Genomic DNA, 18801 nt, shown 5'->3' with positions numbered 1-18801 from the left:
TTGAAAGTTTCAGTTTTAAATGGACTGTTTTTTTTTAAAAAAAAGGAGCAAAAATCCAGTACATATAGCATTTAAGAGTTACAGAGATAAAAAAAACCTAAACACTAAGTTTTCTCCTCTAGCTATTTAATTTCCTTAACTAGAAGAAGAGAAAATTATGGATATGATACTCACAAATTATTCCAAATACTTACTTCAATTCTGTGAAAAACAAATTAATATGATTTACAGAATCTATCTGTTTTATGAAGGCCTCCACATTTTCAAGAAACACCTAACCAAAACAAACAAACAAAAAAGACAAAACCTTTTAGTTCAGATCACATTAGTTCAAGTCTAAAGTAAACTAAGGCCAACAACACATACAGAAAGTTACCTTCGGGTTATGATCATGAATCAGGTTGAGATTAATTCTCAGTTTTCTCATGCATTCAAAAGCTTCTTTAAACATAAGCCTGTGAAGAGAACAGAGAGAAAAGGCATTTCACTAAGCTCTCTGGACCCAGCAAGTTTTCATTATGATACAAATCAGTTCTAATTAGATTGCAGCCCAAGTGCCAAATAACTGCTAAAGGATTTCCACTCTGAAGTCATAGAATGAAAAAACAAGGCACCAAGTTCATTTGCCTTCCTAAAAGGTATGATGGCAGGCTGAGGACAACATCCCCGCATACACACGAAAGAAAAACCATCATGGAACTTAGGGCTATTTCCTTTTTTGGGGAAATAATCCAGTTTCCCCCATATGGATTCAGGCAAGGGCAAGTTGCCATCCTAAGAGTGGCTTAGGCCCTTTGGGCCACTGGTCCCCTGTAACTGTGAAAGCTTTGGGCCTTCGGCCTAGACAAACACACAGACACGGCCTGGTGCACAATCTCCCTGGGTTCACAGGCCATCTAAAGCCCCCCGGGAGCCCCCGGAGCCCCCGAAGCTAGGCAGCCCTGACTTCCACCATGAGCTTCACAATTCTTTCTGCTAGAAATGTCTACTACTCCATAAGGAATTAAAATGAAAGTGTGAAGAAAAAATGCTCTGATAACCTAGTTGACATCTCTAATGAAGGTTTTTCAGACTTTTAAAGTTTTAAACCCTTTAAAAGAATACTTAATTGTCTTCACATATAAGTCATAACAAGCTAACTAGTCACATACGTGGTACTTACTTGTCCAACCACTTCCGAATCTGAGCCAGAACCAGGGCTCGGTGATGAACAACTTCTAAGTTTCCTCTTGGCATCTTAAAATAAATCAAAATAACAATGTTTTTAATTAAATAGAAAACACTGAAGTACCGAGGATATACACCTTTACCTAGCTTCAAAGTGAACTACCGCAACCCAGTGATTCAGACTTTCAGAAGAGTCTAGCTGTGCTCAATACTTAGCTCCCCCGTCCAGGAAAGTTCCCCATTAGCCTCACTAGGCAGAACCTGGATGAACGCTGCTTTGCATAAAGCTAACAGAGAACCGAGCAAGGAAAAGCTTAGAACAAATTATTGCAAATGATCAGAGAGCCTACAATACAACGTGCAGGAACTGTCTGACACTGGTTGCAAGGACAATCAGGAACACAGCCTAAAAGATCAGCTTACCTGTAATACCAGCTTTGTGTCCTGGGGCACAGCAGTTACAAGGCGCGATCCCCTCTCCACCTTCCGCAGAGTTTCCCCGTTAGACACGTTACTGCTGCTCAGACTTGCCTGTAATGCTAAAGACACCATTGACTGAGCCTTCAGAGTCACCGGCATGGCCAGCCACTCTTCATTAACTGCAGGTGAAACTGCCCGTTACCGAAATAGCAAAGAGCAGTTAGCAACCAGTCTCCGTCGCTCTCCCACTTAACCTCAAACCATTAGACTTTCCGATAAAACAGCTTCATCTCTCGAACTTGCCCTTTTCTCACAGAGCCTTCGTGCATATTCATGTATATAACAACGGATTTGGAAAAAAGGGAAGTTGCGTAGAGTCTCTATTTCTTAGCACTATAATCATACCAGTGAATGATTCCATTTCCAAGTAAGAAGCAAAGAAGTGAAGATTTTTACAATAAGGAAAATAAATGCACGCACGCACGCACACGGGTTGTGGGCATGGAATAGAAGGAGAAAAAAATGGACTCAATTTCCTACTAACCACCAGATGGAGTCCTTCAGATGGTACAATGGACAGTGGCCACAGTGAGGTTACGAAGGAAAGTTATAAAAAAGTTAGAGCATACTGCCAGTTTGGTATTTACTGGTAACTCAAAGTGAAATATTAAATTACCTATGTAATAAAATTTCCCGAAAAATTCTTGCTTCCCTTTAGAATACTCTGCTAAGGGAAGGACTGCCTTCCCCGGAAGCCTCTGCTAGCTCGTGTAGAAGGATTTCACGGAGGTGTTGTGCTGAAGTTAGGGGCTACGTAATTGCACTCTCATGGTCTCCCCCAGTCTGATTCCAGGATCCAAAGCCAGAGTAGGTGAAGGACTCGAGAGTCATCAAGGCTTCAAAGGAAAAAAGATACTAGAAGAGGGGCTATTTTCTATTTTATACACTGAGAACTTACTTTTAAATGAGGCATCTCTCAGGCAAAAACACTGGCAGGTATGAGAATGAGTTGTCAGCAATAAAAACTCATCATATACTGCAAATGATGTGACATTTGAAGCAACCTACAACAAAGCAAGGGAAACAAGGGACATTTAGCTTTATTACTCAGAAGCAACAGTGAAAAGGATTCAGCACCACACCAAGTCTTTATACCTCATTGTCATTGATGAAAAAACGACACCTGTCAGTCAGACCAAGGACACATTCCTGCAAAGAAATAAAATTGAAATTACAGACAGTTCTAACCAAGCTAGTTCAACCAGACTTTTCTATTACACATTTCTACTGATCTGTGATTTCACACCTAAGTCTCTGTATTCAGGAGAGAGTACAGATACAGAAGATGTAGTTGGTCCAGTCCCAAATGGAGTATGATGCCACCTAATTCGGCAGCAAGCTCTGTCATTTCTTTTTTCTTGTTAATTTTTTAAAATTACATTTTATTGACTATGCCATTACAGTTGTCCTGATCTTTCCCCCTTTGCTCCCCTCCACCCAACACCCTCCAATCCCTCTGGTGATGCCCCCTCCTTTGTTCATGTCCATGGCTGTACATACTAAGTTCTTTGGCTACTCCATTTCCCATACTGTACTTTACATCCCCATGTCTATTCTCTAACTACCTATTTGTACTTTTTAATCCCCTCACCTCTTCACCCATTCCCCCACACCCCCGTCCCACCTGGCATCCATCAAAATGCTATCTGCATCCATGGTTCTGTCTCTGTTCTTGTTTGCTTCTTTTTTAAGATTCAGTTGTTGATTATGTATTTTTGGCCACTTTATTGTTCATAGTTTTGATCTTCTTTGTCTTAAATAAGTCCCTTTAACATTTCATGTAACGGTTTGGTGATGATGAACTCCTTTAGTTTTTTCTTGTCTGGGAAGCTCTTTATCTGCCCTTCGATTCTAAAAGACGTTTTTGCTGGGTAGAGCAATCTTGGCTGTAGTTCCCTGCTTTTCATGACTTTGAGTATTTCTTGCCAATCCCTTCTAGACAGCAAGGTTTATTTCGAGAAGTCAGCTAGAGTCTTACAGTAACTCCCCTATAAGTAACTAACTTCTTTTCTATGATGCGAATGTTGGACCTCTTGAAGTATAAGTGGACCTGCTTACACTATCCCCATTTTTTGGATTCTTTGACTGCTTATACTATACTCATTTTTTGGATTTTTTACTTCTTGTTGTTCTGACTGGATGTTTTCTGCTTCCTTATGTTCCAAATCATTGATTTGATTCTTGGCTTCATCCACTCTACTGTTGTTTCCCTGTAAATTGTTCTTTATTTCAACTGGCTTATCCTTCGTTTCTGACTGGATCTTTTTTATACTGTTGAGGTCCTCACTAAGTTCCCTGAGCATCCTTATAACCAGTGTTTTAAAGTCTGCATCTGATAAATTGCTTATATCCATTTTCTTCAGTTCTTTTTCTGGAGTTTTCATCTGTTCTTTCATTTGGGCAATGTTTCTTTTTCTCTGTGTTTTGGCAACCTCCCTGTGTTTCTTTCTATTTATTAGGTACAGCTGCTTTGATTCTGTACCTTGGTAGTGTGGCCTAATGGAGTAGGTGTCCTGTAAGGTCCAGCGGCATGGCCTCCTCATCACCCATGCTGCATACTCAAGGAGTGCCCTTCGTGTGGGCTGAGTACACCCTAGTCTTGTAGTTGAGCCTTGGTTGCTGTTGGCAGATTTTACCCAGGCTACTCACCTACAAGGTTTGGTGGTGACTTCTGACCACCGGAGCTGAAAATCTCTATCTGATAGTGTCGTAGCTGTCTTAACATTGTAGTACAACACATTGTATGGTGTGTAGTGATGCTGACATTGATAAACCTACTGCCCTGCCAGTGGTATAAAAGTATAGCACCTACAATTATGTACAGTGCATAATAGTTGATAATAGTAATAATAAATGACTATGTTACTGGTTTACACATTTACTATGCTTTTATTGTTATTTTAGAGTGTACTCTGCTACTTATAAAAGTTTGCTGTAAATCAGTGCCGTGTAACACCAGCAGCAGACTCGTATGTTTACCTTGTCTCTTGGTTGCCTCATTTTCTCTTGTGCATGACTTAAGTGCAAGTGCACTCTGATGTTTGCACAACGAAACTGCCTAACGATGGAATTCTCAGAATGTATCCCTGTCGTTTAGTGATGCATGACTGTCTTGTCTCCAGTTACATTCCATCTCTGCACTTCTCACCTTGCCTTCTCTTTGTGTGTTTATTACTCCAAATTCTTCCAAATGACTGGGGATACGAGTGCCACTATCTCTGCAAACACATCCTTTAACTCACAAGCCAAAGGGAAAAAGACAAAAGTCCCAGGGAAGGGCTTTGATTGGTCTGCTGCAGGTCACGTGTCTGGCCCTGTGGCTGGAATTCACAGCACCACAACTGAGGGCCCCTCCAGGATCACAAGGAATGGGGAAGGAGCAGCTTCTCTGCAAAGCGGGGAAATAGGTTACCAGAATAAGGAGGCAGAGGATTCTAGTTAGACCAATACAGGCCATCCCCCATACCCTGAAATGCCCTTACCTTTAGGCCTTAAGTTTTGAAAAATGCAAGATAAGGGTGTGGCCCAGTCACTTACCATCCTGGGCTCCCTCTGGATATGCTTGAGTTTGCCGATGACGTGACCCTCTACCCCCCGTGGAACCCACTGTTCCTCGAGTGGTCTGATCTGCACAGAACACAGCAGATCCACTGCTTCCCTTGTTCTAACCATGGCTGTCAGTGGGGACAGGCACAGAGCAAGTGCTCACTAAACTGAATGCATAAAAGAGTAACCGTAATTCTCAGGCCAATCTGCCTAAACACTTTTCCCAAAGGCAAATAAGGCAGCCCTGGCCAGTCAGCTACAAAGACTGGCTGTGACCACTGTCCACCAACCTATGTCCTCTGTAGGGGATAAGCTGTGCAGCAGCAGGGTGGGGGTGCTCTGATGTGGTCTGTGCCTGTCAACTGGGTGCACAGGGTCTGGGGTTGTTGGCCAAGGTCAGCCCCCACCTGTGTTTTGCCCAGGGCCACCATGCCTGGGCTACACGCAATCTGAGAAGGCTGCTACTTGTGCTGGGCTTATAGATTCCCAGGCAAAGCCAAGCTGTGAATCTAGGGTGGCCACTGCCAGTGCCAGGCCTGGGCCACTTAGCAAGAGGTATGGGGGCTGGGGGCTCACTGAGGCTGGCTGTTGCTTGTTTGAGAGGATTTATTAAGTTGTGAAGCCAAAATCAGCCATTCACATGGAAAAGCAGCTTGCGTGAGCCAGTTAAGTTGGGTGGAGCTGAGTCTCTGGGGATCTCCAAAAGAGGGAAAACAGTGTTAGCCAGGTCGATAAGAGTCTCAGATATGGCACCAGCCTGCCGGCTCTGTAGTGGAAGAGTTTGGAAAAGGGACATTGGCCTCTGCCCACTTTTCTGTCTAGGAGAAAGCCATCCCTCAGCACTCTCCTTGATGCCAGACACCTCAGTGTCTCCCTGTACGCCAGTGGTGCCTTTCGAGCTGCTACCCTGGTGCTGGAGCTCAGAAGGAGTGAGTCCAAGTAAGTCCATGTGTGGGTTCTTTAAGAGGAACTGCTCGGGACTCCAGAAGTTTCTTCCACTGATTTGATCCCCACTGGTGTTCGCAGCCAGGTGTGGGGACTTATCTCCCTGGCACTGGAATCCTGGGTTCAGGGTGCAGGGCTGGGGCTCCTCATTCCTGAGATTTTTCTCTCCCTCCTGAATTTTCATCCACCACACATGGATGTGGGACCAGCACCTTCCGTGTCTCTGCCCCTACCACCAGTCGGCTGGATGTCGTTTCTTTAATTCCATGGTTGTCAGACTTCCATTCAACCCGATTTCTGATGGTTCTGAGTGACGGTTGTTCTATATTTTGGTTGTAGTTTTGATGTGGTTGTGCAAGGAGACGAGCTTATTTATCTGTGCCACCACCTTGACCAGAAGTCCACTAGTCATCTTTGAATAAAAGGTCTGACAAAATTCAGTAGTTCTTCACTGTGGCTACACATTAGACCTACCCAGGATGCTGTTAAGAGCACTGTCGCATTCTTCTATTCTTAAATTTATACCTCCAAGGAGAGGAATCCACGAACTACTGCATGCCACACAATCTCTTAATTCCATTTCATAGATGAAGAAGCTAAATCTCAGGAAAATGGGTAACTTCTCACTGTCGCCTTAAGATTTAGTGAGACCCAGGTCCACCTCCAAAGCCCATACTCTTCCTGCCTAATGCTATCAAATCCTGGGCCACGGCTTTCACTGGTTAAGTTTTTCTGTCCTGAGTTCACTTACCTCCCCTCCAATCACAGCCAATTCAGTCTGTGTGCATGGATAAGGAAACCGAACGGGAAATCCGCCTGGGTTCTTCCAGGGTTCAACAGCCACAGAGGGGCACTCTGCAGGATTGGCAGATGAGGTTTGAAAAAAACTGTCACATTACTCTTGCTAAAACACTTAACATGCAATTTGGATTACTTTCCAAATGTATTCCGGAAACTCATTAGGGCATTCCAGTTCATTATAAGAGAAAATAGGGATGGAAAACACATGCCAATTCCAAGCTATTGCTTAGGGTTTTCCAGAGTAGTTAAAAGCTCTAACAATCAATGCAGCACAGATGAGAGACAAGTCATGTTTTCAAGAAACAAACATCCCTATAAATCATAAACATGTTTTCCTAACATTTTGATACTCACCCCAAAGGTACTTAAGTATCTGGCCGCCAGCCAGCTGTAACGCCACTGACTTGGTCTTGGAATTGCAACACAGGCTGATTATGACCCCATCCACTGTCACAGATGAACTGACAAAGTAAAAAAAGGGAGGAAGGGGATGCGAAGAGACCGTTTTTCTCAAAAGTAGTGACATTTCACATTTTGCAAAACAGAAAAAGAAACAAGCAATTTCCTTTTGGTGCTGCTCTGCTTATTTCAATATAACATACTCATAAGACATACACACACACACAACACTGTGTACACACACATAATGATAAACTATTGCAATTGCAAGCCCAGATAAAGCAATTACCTGTCATTTCACACTATTTTCCATAATACAAATACGCAAGGTGTCTATATTGTGAAGACATCCCTCCTATTCTGGCAGCAGCTCATTATAACTTATTGCAACTTCTAATTTATCGCCTTCACTAGATATGCCTGGTACCAATATTATTTCTGTCTTCTTAAAACAAAAACTGCATTAAGAAAGCAGCAAGTCGGTGGAAAATAGAGCACTCTCTATCACTGTTGTATTCACTCATGGAAATCTGCAGGTCTTCAATATGGGAAGAGCGGGATCTGCCACTGCCATTATGTTTTCACCTGAGTCCATGAAAAGACACCACACATGTTTCAAAGGAGGTGGAAGAGGTGGTGATAAAAACAAATGGTACCAATGCTAACATTTATTCAGAGTTTTTAACCCATCTATGAAATACCCTAAAAGTCCCAAATTCTGTGAGGGTAAATTACCTGTAAGTTAAGAGAACAGGCTCTAGAACTAGACTTGCTGGGACTGGCCCCTGGCTTTCCCTGTGATCTCAGACAAGCTACTCGAGTGCTCTGTGCCACAGCTCTCTCGGCTGTAAAATGCCAACAGCACATACTCCAGAGAGGTATTGTGAGAAATAAATGAGTTAGTTTAGGTAAAGCACTAAGAAGAGTATTTTTTTACAAAGCACTAGGTGTAGTAAATGTAAGCTATTAAGAGCTAACAGCTAATTGCAAGACTTTATAGCCCTCAAAGATATTGACACTTTATATGAACAAAACAGTCTTTTTTGAGAAACAAAAAACAAAGCAACAGAAATACATTTTAAATGTCTTCCCATTCCCTTTACAGTAACTGAGATGACTATATCTAGCTTTTTCTTCTACAAAGAATTTTAAATTTTGAAAAGAAGAAACTGGCATAACTTAGATATTTCTAATGGAAATTATTCTGCTTTTCAAAACAAATCCCTGGTTATCTTTAAGTGCTACATGTAGCTACATCAATTTCTGCATCCAGACATATTCACAATGCTTTTTAAAAATATAAAGCCTTATGAGTCAAAGATGAGGAGCTGATCACTGCATCAGGATATGTTTTACGTATAGGATAAGGGAAGGATCCTAGTTTTGCAAGAAGAGTTTTCAGAGTTTAAATCTAACGAGACCTTTAACTACCAATGAAGCTGGAGATTTGTGTCAGTGTGTCCCAAAGCACCCAGTTTTGACCCTGGCACCTGAGGGTCTCCCAGAGCTGGCCAGGCAGTGCCATCTACTGCACAACAAGGCTTGCATTACAGAAAACAGCTTTCGCTGACTAACCTGTGACAAAGACCCAGCCAGGAATCAAAATGAAACTCTGGGTCAGGAAGCAGTGAAATTTTAGCAAAGAAAAAGAGGAGACTTTCCAGGAGTGAATGTACTAAAGGGCCGAACAGAATGTAAAGGAGAGGACGTCAGACGTCAAAATGCAGCACACAGAAATAGATCTTATAACTGATTTTAATAATTAACAAGGGTAATTAGAGTGGCCGATTCCCATGGGCTGGCACTCACCCTGCTGGAATGTAAGTACATGTTCAATTAAATATTTTAACACATCTCGTCCTGGCCAGTGTGGCTCAGCTGGTTGGGCGCTGCCCGCAAAGCAAAAGGTCACCACCGACTCAATGACCAGTCAGGGCGCCTAAGAGAGGCAACCAATCGCTGTTTCTCACATCGATGTTTCTGTCCCTTTCTTTCTCCTTCCTCTCTCTCCAGAAATAAATAAAATCTTCAAAAAGATTTGGCCTCACCCCCTGGTATTTTGTCCTATTTTTCACCACTTCTTGATACATTTTTAGCCTATATTTGGACATGACTCAAAACTAGCCATAACCTCTTGCTAATTGTGTCTTAACAAGGAAGGTACTGCCCCTCAACCTCGCTCCCTAAAGCCAAAAATAAGTCCTATGCTCATGAAAACATAACTCCATCTAGTAACACATGAAACATAGGAACATGGTGTATGTAATACCTCACAGCAAGCTGCCCTTGCTCGTCGTCCGTCTCGGAAGAAGCCACAGTCAGGTAGTAAACAACAGACTGTGGGCCGGCCGGGCTGTGGCTTATGGCCAGGAAGCCTTCTTCTTGGATCCAGGTGAGAAAGCTGAGCTTCAGTGGATTTACTTCTTGATCTTCACTATTCTCAAACTGAATTCTGTTTTAAATGAAGAATATATCCAAGATGTGAATAAAACTTCAATACCACTGAGATTTTCCTGAGTGAAGGAAGAATAAACCACCCTGTATACAGTCAACACCTCAGTACTCAGAGGGACAAAACCTAAAGTGATATCAAATACTAAAAAACCCAAAGGTAACGTTTGCCTGGCTCTAACATGTGTTTTCTATTTATTCCATATTTTTTCCTTATACTCTGAGACCTTTAGATTTGAAGAGAACACCTCACGAAACGGACCACACAAGAAAATCACCTGCCCCAGGTCGACCCTGCACTAATAAACCCCAGAGGTTTTCCACGGTCCCTGCTCACCAGAACTCAAGCCAAACTGCAGCAGATAGTTGGACCTCAAAAGAACGGGTCCTTTCTTAAGCATCTCACATTAGCTTGAGAGCCAGTTTCCCTGCCTCTAACGTCTTCCTTCCACAGCATTTATACACCAGAGGACAGTGCCTTTTGCCACCTCAGGCAGGGACTCCTAACGGCTCCTGCCTGCCTTTGAGCTGAAGCAGCAGACCCTCGGCATACACTGAAGGAGCTGGGCTACTAGCTGGCTCCTCCCCCTCGCCTGGCCCTCCAGGCCTCAGTCTCTCCGCCGCATTCAGCCCTGCGCAGGAGCATCCCCGGCGGCTCTCACCAACGCTCTGCTGCCCGCCACGCCTGATGTTCCCAATCCTTCTCTGCCAACCCTAACCTAGCCCTTCTTATAGGATTAAGTATTTAATGTCCTTCACGAAACTGTCCCTAAATGACTGGAAGCTATCCTCTCAATTTCTAGAATAATGAAACTATATTCTAAAGTGCCTTATATTTTCTATCCTCTCGTGGTTTCAAGGCTGTGAAATAAAATCATCCATGTCAACATTTTGTGAAAACTATTAAGTGTTATGTAGGCAGCCTTCAAATCATACACAGGTAAGATACATATATATTGTACATTTATGAAATATACTGCATATATTTAAGAAACATTGTTATTTGTTTTATAAATTTATCATTCCTATTAATTTAGGAATAAATGTTCCCAGGAGGCAGAATAGTATAGTAATTAAGAACATGAGCTCATCAAATAGAATAGACTCAAATCCTGGATTTTTACAGAAATGGCGTTCAATTATATCCAATCATTGACAGTATTATTTCCATGGGAAAATGCGTTCTGATTTCCAACCTGAGGGCCTCCGAAGTCCAACTTGAGAGCACCCAGAGGTTTGAGAGTGTGAGGTGAGGCAAAGACAGAGGCTGCGTCAGGCCGGCCATATGTGAACAAGCTGGACTCCTCGCTGAGGTCAGCGAACGCAGCTCTGGCCTGTCCCCTTCATCGCCACTTTCCCCGATTTTCCCCTGGAGGACCAAGGGCTGTTGACAGGCCTGGGTTTGAGCTGGTTTATTACTTGCACTCTCCTGCCAGCCATCAGCATATGTGACATTCGGAATCCAAGGAGGGGCTTCCCCAACAAGGCTGAAAGACCAGCACCCAGTGTTGTATCCACGGCAACAGGCACAGGGTAAAGTCGGGGAAATTTACTCCTAAGAACCAACTACTTGTATCTCTAATTAAGAACCACTTACTTGTATCTCTTTTCCAGATGAGGCGTCCTAAGGGAAACTTTAAATCCATTTCCACCCACAGCTCCTAGTTTCACAGTGGGATCTGCACTTGGACTATCACCTAGAAAACAAAATTGCAAATACTATCAGGGTAAAATACAAACATTTCTCCTGATACTAAGGCTATGGGGTTCTACATGTCAAAATGCTTTACAAAACAAAACAATCTAGAAAATAATCACATCTCAATCTCTTTTTAAAATCTCTGCCTACCTTTCAGGCTTAACCAAAATCTGCTTTTCCATTCATACTACATCAGTCACAATCCTCACCTGCCCCAGCAAGAGCAGGGGGAGGGGCTGCCCTCTCAGCCCAGGGCTATTTCCTCCCACTGTCCCACAACCACCTCTCACCAACCTCTCACCCCTGATCAAAAGCCATCCTCTTTCCCTGTGTGATCCATTTATTCACCGCACAGCAGCCAATACAATCCTTTTAAAAACGGAGTCAGAACACGACATCCTTCTGCTCCAAACCCTCCAGAACCTTCCTGTCTCACCAGAATGAACACTAACGTGTTACCAGAGCCTTCAAGGGCGCCCAGAGCTGTTTCCTGTCACCTCTGTGACCCCACCCACCACTCCCCCCTCACCCGCTCTGCCACAGCCACCCTGAACTCGACTATTTCCTACAATGACCAGCACCTCTGCGGTTGCTTTGTCCTCTGCCTGGATGTTCTTACCCCAGTGTTTGCAGGGCTCCCTCTCGAATTCCTGCTGGGTCTCTGCTTAAATGTCACCTTCACAGAGAGGCTTCCTGATCACCCTAAATGCAAAAGCCACCTTCCCTTGCTGGCCCTTAACCATATGCTCTCCCTATACCCCTGCTCCCTGAGCAGTGCCCGAAGCTCCCATTCAACAACTCCAGCTCCACCTGAGCTATCCCCACTGGTGCTGTCATCTGAAGCTGCTCCATGTTTGAAAGGCTAATCTCTAAATGCTCCGCTCCAATGAAAACTCCCACAACCTTTTCCAGACTCTTTGGACACACACATACTCTATAACATGCTCCTTAACTTCTCAAAGGCTTTCAGCTCCTGGATTTGTAGGATCCTTCTCTTTGCATTTTTACAGACACTCCCCTGGCTCAAGCTCTCACTGTTTCCTGCCTAGACACTCTGCAGCAGCCTGGCTGATTCGTCTGCCTCCGGGGTCCACGCCCACGGCCTACCCGCAAACGGACATCTGACAAACCTTCCGAAGGCAGAGCTCTCAGCCTGCCCCATCTGATCGCAGGGAGTCCTATCTGATCATAGGGAGTCCTAAGTATCAGTACAGCGAACATAGGGTGCCATAGGGTTTCATTCTGCGGAAACAGAGATGTTCTAAAATCGACTGTAGTGATGGTTGCAAAACTCTGTAAATATCCTAAAACCCATAGAACTGTACACCTTAAATGGGTGAGTGGTATGAAAGTTATTTTTTAAGTGAATGTAGAACAAAATATTCTGGACATTGTATGACGATACAGAAACTCAAGTTAGTGTCATAAAGGAAGCACCACAAAAGCTTATTCTACATCTAATTCTTTTTAATATCACAAAACCAGTAATAGGATACCCATCCAGTAATCAAATATGAAGACAATCATGTTAACTTTTGATATTACTGGCTGATTGAAAATCCACTTTGCAAAGCAGGTAATTTTTGCTTTTTCTGATTTGCCTTAACAATGAACACATTACTTTTAAAGCTGTTAAAAAAATCAAAAGGAGGCTTCTTAGAGCATTTTATAGTTTAGTGAAACTAAAATGAGAGAAGCTGGAAACATGTCCAAGAAGAGTAAGTGCTCACTTAGTGCCGTCAATACATTCTGTGACTTTAAGCATAACAACATACAACGAAATCCATTTTATCCCAGGCTAATTGATATGAAAACAGTTAAGTTCCTATGGCATCTCATCAACATTATAGCAAAATGACAATGAATGAAACGAGGACCCGCTGTAGTATTAGTTTAGTATAAACAGCAGGCTGTTGATTCACCAGAAAACCTGACAAGCAAGCAGGGAATTCCAACGTAAACAGTTAATTTGAACTATTCTCTCCCAGCAGCCATCTTAAGTGCTTTCTGAGAATTCGGCAGTTACTTGAAAACAAGGTGACCAGTGCCATTTGCCCGTAGAACTCATGACATCACCACAGAACTCACAACTAAAAACGGGTTTCAGGTTTTTCCAGTCCATCAGGGGAGCAACTGGAAACCGAGCCATGGGGCTATGAGAGACATCAGACCGGGAAGCTAGGACACCCGAGTTGGAGTCCCTGCCCCGTTTCGCTCAAGCAAACTGCAAGCCCTCTGGCGTTTTGTTCCTTTATCTATGAAAAAGAAAACTCCATCTGTGACACAGCTCCCAGGAGGGCTGTGAGACCAACTGAAAATATGCGCAAAGGGAATGGAGGCTGAAATAACATGCCATCTTATTTCCAGGGCTGAATGTTATTCCTTACATAACTGAGACTTCAAGGACAATAGAGCACAAGGAATAGCTTTTATAATCCAGAATAAGACTAAAACCCCCTTGAAAAAAATCCCACAAGCCAATTATTGGGTTGGCCAGAAAGTCCATTACATTTTTTTCTGTAAAATAAGACATTTTTCATTTTCACCAGTAATTGTATTGATTTGGGTATTTCGAGTGTGTCGGCCATCTCCCACCACTGGCTTCCAGTGGGTGCAGGCCCGCGGTGCTGCTAAACATCTTCCCGTCAATACGACAGCCAGCCCCAGAGCAAAGAATTATTTGACCAAAATGTCACAAGTACCAAGAAACTTCGCGAACCACTTTTGACATGTTCGATCAGTCATAGCACCTTCTCCATACACTGCACAAATCATTTTTTTGTGTTTCAGTTACATTTTTACCTTTCTTAAAATAATAAAGCATAATATGTGAAAAGTACTGCGTATTTTCTTCCATCTTCAATATTAAAATGGCTGCACAAAAATGTACCAATTTTAATAAGTTTTTTTAATGCATGCTGATATGACAACTGTCATGATACAATCTAACAAAATTGTCTCAAATGAAGTTAATGACAACTAAGCACTACTGCAGCCACTGTACAGAAAAAAAGGTAATGGACTTTTTGGCCAACCCAATAAATGTCATAATGATATAGATCTGAATTATAAACTTCAAAATTTTTAGGAACACTAGAGGGAAGACAACGCCAAACTATCATGTGCTTTTCAGAGGAGGCACCGAATTCAGGGCATGTTGATAACAGTTGTGAACATACCATACTTATAAACAGAAACCTGGTTACTGGCATCGAGGACAGCGAGGTCATTACTCTTTCGAGGGTGCGCGGAGAAGGTGACTTGATTTGCAGGCTCTGGGAGCAGCAGGCGGTAGGTGCACATGGGAGGTGGAACTACGCTCTGCCGGAAGACTGTCAGCAACACCCTGTCTGCATGGAGAGAGAGACAGGAGGAGGATCAGACACCCAAGGATGTTCAATTTGTAAAACAGGCCTTCGGAGCAGCGCAGTACCGCTAACTAATAATGGTGGGAGGACACATACAGCAGTTCTTTAAAATAATTTTCAGTGTGTTTATCATGGATAAGCTTAAGTATCATGTCAAGGGGGAAAGGAAGTATCACGGACTCTGTCTATAGCTGGCTGCTGTCACCTCCAGGCCCTCTCTGGTCTTGGCGGCTTCAGGGGCTGGGGCCCAGGACAAAGTCGAGAGGTCAGTGTCCCAGCTCCAGCCTGCAGTCCAGCCAGACTAAAGCAAGGGAATCAATACCTTTAAATTCCTTAAGGCACTTCCTTCGGCATGGATGTGGTAATAAGGCATGTACAATTAAGTCCTCTGTACAGAACACATCATTATTAAATCAGTGTTACGACCACAGAGAACATGAATTAGTCCACCAACTCACATTACAACCTGAGAAGCACCTTTTTCCTTCTGTTTTCAGCAAAAAGTAAATTGCCTCTTCAGGTGACTGCTGCTCTCCCCAATTTCCTCCACTTCACTGAATCAAAAACAACAACAAAAAACCCCTCAACCTAATTATAAACCACCAAGCCAATCTTCACAGTAGACAGGTATCTGTGACTCAGACTGGTCACACCGGAGAGGTAGGCAATCGACAAGTAATTTATCAAAAAACAAAGCAACACAAGGGTGGATGATGCCAGGATCCATGCAGATCTGTCAGGTCAGACGACTGCAAATCTAAGGGGCCGGTGCAAACCTAAGGCTGACACGCCCACAGCCACAACGCTACTGTGTCCCCTCTACTCCGGGTGAAAATTTTCAATGACCAGTAAACATGTGAAGACCATGAATGCAGCACAATGAGGACCTGGGGTGGTGGGTGGGTGTGCGGAGGAGGGACCACGGTCCTCAGGAGAGTACATGCCCCACCTATGGGCATTTCCACCCAACGAAAACAGTAAGTAAGTAAAAATAAACCAAACCACCGAAACAACCAACCCCATATGTAGTCCCCACGGTTTCAGTCAAACCACCACGTCTTCAGGCACTGGGCTCAGGGACCCCTTCCAGGCTCATAGAATCCTTTCCCAGCTGCTTACTTCCATCGATGACGGCCACATTTGCCATGTCGCTGGAACTATCTCCTGCGCTCCGGTCAGTTGTCCAGTGCCAGTCATAGCAGAGGTAGTGCCAGCCCTGACAGAGAATGTGCAGCCGGTATGGGGTCACCGGGTCCCACATCAGAGACACAATCTTGCTCTTCCCACAGGCGCTGAAGGGCAGACTTTGCTTGAGATACCAGTGATAGTTTCCAACAGTCCAGAGCTGAACTGCGAGGGAAAATGAAAAGGAAGGCCCTCAGAGGCTGGAGGGCCGACTGCGTACCACCTGCTAGAGGGGAAGGGGGCAACTGTCTCTTCTTCAAGTGACTCTTCGGCTCACCCTCTCCATTAATGAGGACAGAAGGCTGCTAGAATAAGGCATTGTTTTAGTGGGTTGTTTTTTTTCCATAAAGTTTTAGAAAGAAGAAAATTGACAGATTAAAAGTATTAAAATACTCAATCCAAAAGTACTGACTAGCACTGCCATGTTCTATTAAGCTTAAGACGCTTATTGTTTTCTCCCCGGTGCTCTGCATGCCATCATGTGCAAGGCTCTCTGGTGTGTGTTAGGATTCAGCTGTCCAAGGAGATTAGCAAGCAATTATCTTTTCCAACATGTGTTAAAAGAATAAGACCTAATCCGGAGGGGTGGGGGAACTGGGGAGATGGTGGTTAGAGGGTACAAACTTTCAGCTGTAAGATGAGTAAGTTCCAGGGATCTAATGTACCGCGTGGTGATTATAGCTAACAATACACCATTGTGTACTTGAAAGCTGCTATGAGAGTTGATCATGAATATATTACCGTAACAGCAATAAAAATGGTAATTATGCGAGGAGAACCTCATTGTGGTAAATGTTTCACAATACGTAAATGTATCAAATCATACACTGTACATCTTAAACTTACACAATGGTACATATCAATTATATTTCAATAAAGCTAAAAAAAAAAAAGACATCACATCAAAACCCAACTTTATTAAACGGATAAAACACATAAATGAAGATCCTGATGATATTAAGAAATTTACTCTCTCTAAGCGTCTCCTTGCTAATTCTTAATTCACCAACCGCAGAGAACCTAACCCAGTTCTCTATCACAATGCTTCTCCCTCGCAGTGCGCTGGTAAGTTAGACTAAGTGCTCATGAAACACACACATCCCAAGCATATCCCAGTGCCTGCCCTTGACGCCCTGTGGTTCTCACCCTGGCTGCGTGTTAAAAATCACCTGGGAACCTTTTGAAAAGAAAAAAAATTAAATACTGATGAATGGCCTGTGTTCTGACAACAAATCTAATGAGAAGAGTCCTGGAAAGGGTTTTCCTTTTTATCCCTAAAGGTGCACCCAGGGTTGTAAACCACTGGGTCGAATGAATGAATGAGCTTCCCAGTAACATTTGAGTTAAATAAAAAGTTCTACTGATTAAAAAATTTGAAAGCCACTTAGAAATAATCGAGCAAATGAAAAGATTTATGAACCAAAATGTTCAGTGCATTACCGCTGACAAAGAAATTACAGTTAATTGCTGTGGCACAAATGAGCATCGTACAGCAATTAAAAATAATGCAGATGGATATCTGAAATGGAAATATGGTAGTGAGAGTGGAAATGTAAGTTATAAAGCTGCATGTATCATGCCTATGTATGTAACAAAAATGAGATTATGGCTCTAATGAAATAAACACATAAAATCTGGAAGATGAGAAAATTTTAATAGTGATTATTAGAGTGATAGAATTATGGATTAACTTCTTTCCTTCTCATCTTTATTTTTTAATGGTTTCACCTATTATATATACACTAAAAAATACCTATTTACACAACTTAAAAGGTATAGAGATTCTTATATCTAATCCAATTTCTCTTTCAGTTCCCCAGTGAAGTATTCCTTTGGCCAATGTTCCGATTTTCAGTAGTAAGACCATCTGAGAAAGTACTGATGACTTGAATGGTCAATTTGACATGTGAGCTTGGCGAGGCTATGGTGGCAGGTTGTTTGTTTGAACAGTAATCTAGATGTGGCTGGAAGGTATTCTGTAGATGTGATTAACATATACAATCAGTTGACTTCAAATAAAGCAGATCATCCTCCATAATGTGGTGGGTCTCATCGTATCAATTAAAGGCTTTAAGGGCAAAGGTTTCCTGGAGAAAAAAGAATTCTACTTCAAAAGTGTGAAGTAGAATCCTGCCTGCCTGCAGACTGTAGACCTGTCCTATAAATTTCAGAGAAGGCTGAAACATCAAGTCCTACCTGAATTTCCATCCAGCCAGCCTGTTCTGATTCTATTTCTCTAAAGACCCCTGACTAATACACGTTTAAAATCATAAATAACCAAACCTAACCACTGGCTCATCTCATATTTCACTAGAGGACTAAGTAGAAAGGATGAGGGCAATACCACATCTTCTACTTTGAACTACATTTTATGGGGCAAAAGGCTAAGATGATGCCATAGTCTTTTTTTTTTTTTAATGATTTTATTTATCTATTTTTAGAGAGAAGGGAAAGGCAGGAGAAAGAGGGAGAGAAACATCAACAGTGTGGTTGACTCTCATATGCCCCCTACTGGGGACCTGGCCCACAACTGAGGCATATGCTCTGACTGGGAATCGAACCAGTGACTTTGGTTGGCAGGTGGGCACTCAATCCACTGAGCCACACCAGCCAGGGCAATGCAGCTGTCTTACCATAGGCTTTTAGAGCAGAATTTTCTTCCCTTGGAAGTTCTTCCAACCAAACTGCAAGCACAGTGGAATCTGCATTCCAGAGCAGCTCATTTACCTAACAGGGAAAAAAAGACCTGTTATTGTTCTT

General features: G+C 42.9%; 1 protein-coding gene across 1 annotated transcript in view; it reads right to left on the bottom strand.

Moving 5' to 3' along the window:
• Positions 1–18801, bottom strand: part of ELP1 (elongator acetyltransferase complex subunit 1) — a 63464-nt gene that overhangs the window by 26463 nt on the left and 18200 nt on the right. Inside the window, exons 10-22 of the mRNA XM_054584561.1 lie at positions 18675–18768; positions 15976–16206; positions 14668–14838; positions 11387–11486; positions 9608–9790; positions 7294–7400; positions 6890–6993; positions 2743–2796; positions 2546–2651; positions 1591–1706; positions 1163–1236; positions 377–455; positions 195–274 (exon numbers count right to left, since the gene is read on the bottom strand). Of these exons, the coding sequence (XP_054440536.1) occupies positions 195–274; positions 377–455; positions 1163–1236; positions 1591–1706; positions 2546–2651; positions 2743–2796; positions 6890–6993; positions 7294–7400; positions 9608–9790; positions 11387–11486; positions 14668–14838; positions 15976–16206; positions 18675–18768 (1499 nt within the window). The remainder of the gene's footprint in view (positions 1–194; positions 275–376; positions 456–1162; positions 1237–1590; positions 1707–2545; positions 2652–2742; positions 2797–6889; positions 6994–7293; positions 7401–9607; positions 9791–11386; positions 11487–14667; positions 14839–15975; positions 16207–18674; positions 18769–18801) is intronic.

Source organism: Pteronotus mesoamericanus, unplaced genomic scaffold (genome assembly GCF_021234165.1).
Source record: "Pteronotus mesoamericanus isolate MK-2021 breed Mesoamerican mustached bat unplaced genomic scaffold, CSHL_Meso_final contig_78, whole genome shotgun sequence".
Taxonomy (NCBI): Eukaryota; Metazoa; Chordata; class Mammalia; order Chiroptera; family Mormoopidae; genus Pteronotus; species Pteronotus mesoamericanus.
Note: the sequence above shows the minus strand (reverse complement) of the source record. Positions and strands in the feature narration are given on the sequence as shown.